Source organism: Calidris pugnax, unplaced genomic scaffold (assembly GCF_001431845.1).
Source record: "Calidris pugnax isolate Ruff unplaced genomic scaffold, ASM143184v1 scaffold56, whole genome shotgun sequence".
Taxonomy (NCBI): Eukaryota; Metazoa; Chordata; class Aves; order Charadriiformes; family Scolopacidae; genus Calidris; species Calidris pugnax.
The window spans coordinates 16,303,474-16,305,611 of NW_015090839.1; the positions used below are offsets into that span (position 1 = coordinate 16,303,474).

At 59.4% G+C, this 2,138-nt stretch overlaps 1 protein-coding gene across 1 annotated transcript; it reads right to left on the reverse strand.

Annotated features, from left to right (window-relative positions):
- Positions 1–217: 217 nt before the first annotated feature.
- On the reverse strand, positions 218–2,017 carry ZFP36L1 (ZFP36 ring finger protein-like 1). The gene has a single exon (XM_014942031.1). The coding sequence runs from the start codon at positions 1,840–1,842 to the stop codon at positions 901–903; it is 942 nt and encodes a 313-aa protein (XP_014797517.1). The 5' UTR covers positions 1,843–2,017; the 3' UTR covers positions 218–900.
- Between the last annotated feature and the right edge of the window lie 121 nt (positions 2,018–2,138).

A 2,138-nucleotide genomic window follows, 5' to 3' on the forward strand; every position in this document is an offset into this window, starting at 1 on the left:
GGCAATAAATACGTTTTGATAAGTTAAATAAGCTTTTTTATATTGTTGTGCAGTGACAAGCAAAATTTGCTCTCCAATTTCTGAAAAGTTATACAAAATTAAAAACCCAGAAAAAAAAAATAATAAAAAGCTTGGCGTGAGTGCTCTAAGATAGGTCTAAAGTACTCTAGAGCAAAACCATTAAAGCTATGTCTACTGGAACTTTGTTTACACAAACTTGTGTGTGTGTGTGGAATGACTTCCGTCAGCCCCACCCCCTCTATTTCTTTATTTGTTTTAAGATGTCACATGAATACACGGGGAACTTTTAGCACCAAAATCGAGTCTCTCATAGTCCACCTTGTTTTCGTTTTCTTTTTTTTTTTGTTTGTGTGTGTGTGTTTTGTTTTCTTCCTCCCAGTCGAAGTCCCACTCATGTTACAATCTTTGTCCGTTCTCAGCTTTTCTTCCCGCAGACCTGAGCGGATCCAGGCAAGATTAGTCTTTAAGGGGAGGGGAGAAGAGGGCTGGATGTTAACGCTCGCCCACATGCCTGCAGCCTAGCGGAAACTGGCCAGCGGGGAAGGGAAGGGACTGGGAGAGGGCAATGCAGTACGTGGCCAGTGGAGGGAGCTGGGTCCGGACATTTCCTGCACATCTGGAAGTGCACATAGCTGCTGGTGCCCTCTGCAGCTGGAGAGGTAATACAGTCACAGTGAAAGTGTTAAAGGCACTAATTTTGTAAACGTTATTGCTTTTCATCGTAATTTGGCACTTAAGGTTTAAGCCAGTGGGTCTATGGCAGGCAGGTGGACACGTTAACATCCAGCTCGGACTACTGGGGGGGGGGACGGGGGGGGGGGAGTTCAGCTTAACATCGTAATAGAGGTGTGGGGGGAGGGAGCGAGAGGAAACCCCAGATTAGTCGTCAGAGATGGAGAGTCTGCTGAAGATGGGAAGACGTCTTGAGGTGTCCAGGATCGGGGAATCTGAGCCGCTGTGGCTGCTGCTGGAGCTGCTCAGATAGCCCTCCTGGTCAGAGAGGGAGTCCTGAGGACTGGGCGGCGAGTCAAACATGTTGGGGGACTCGGACATGGGCCTGAACAAGAAGGTGGTGGGGGAGCTCCCGCTGGGCACCTGCATCCCCATGCTGGGGGCGAAGAGACTGACCAGCTCCTGGCTGGAGAAGGTGAAGGGGTTGCTGGCGCAGTCAGGCAAGGTGGGGGAGCCCAGCAGGTCGTCGGCACTCAGCATGGGCGGCGGGGTGATGGAAGTGGGGCTGTCCAGCAGCCCGCTGGCAGCAGTGCTGGGGAAGCCGGCGAAGCTGAAGCTGTGCTGCAGGCGGGGTCTGTCAGTGACGGGGGGCTCCCGGCCGCCCGCCACGGCCCGCCGCTCCTCCGCATTGTGGATGAAGTGGCAGCGCGGCCCGTAGGGGCAGAAGCCGATGGTGTGGAAAGTGCGGCAGAGCTCGGTCTTGTACTTGGGGTGGCGGGTGAGGCTCCGCAGCTCGTGGATGCCGTGGGCGAACTGGCACTTGTCGCCGTACTTGCAGGCGCCGTTCTCCTCGAAGGGGCGGCACAGCTCCGTCTTGTAGCGGCTGGAGTTGACCTGTCCCCCGGGCTGCTTCTGCTGCAGCAGGCGCTCGCCGCCCTCGGAGAAGGAGCGGTCCCGGAAGCGGCTTTCCCGGGGGCCCAGCATGGGCGCCGGCTCCCCTTTCAGGCTGCTGAGGAGCTGGTTCTGGTGGAACTTGGAGTTGGGCAGGGTGACAGAGTGCCTCCTAGGGAAACCCCCGCCGGCCGGGGTGCCCACCGCCTTCCTGTCCAGCAGGCACCCGCCGACACCCGAGGGGCTGTAATTCAACATCTTGTTGCTCTGCGGGGAGAAAGCAAGGGCCCGGTCACTGCCACCGCCTCCTCCGGCGTCCCCACGCAGCCCCGGGAGCCTCCCGCCGCACGGATCGACACGGCACGGCGCGACGCTCCGCCCGCTCCCACCGTCGGGCGGCCCGGGGAGCGGCGGCGGCCGCCCTGCCCCGACGGGCTCCCCCCTGCGCGGCGACCTCAGCCCCTTTCGCCGCTCCACCCGACGGCCCCGGGCCGCCCGCTTTCCCCCCGCGCAGCCCTCCCGGAGGGCGGTAACGAAGCGAGCCAAGCGCCAGA

What these genes read in the sequence shown, in the direction of transcription:
- ZFP36L1 (XM_014942031.1), bottom strand. Translation starts at nt 1,842, where the DNA reads ATGTTGAATTACAGCCCCTCGGGTGTCGGCGGGTGCCTGCTGGACAGG.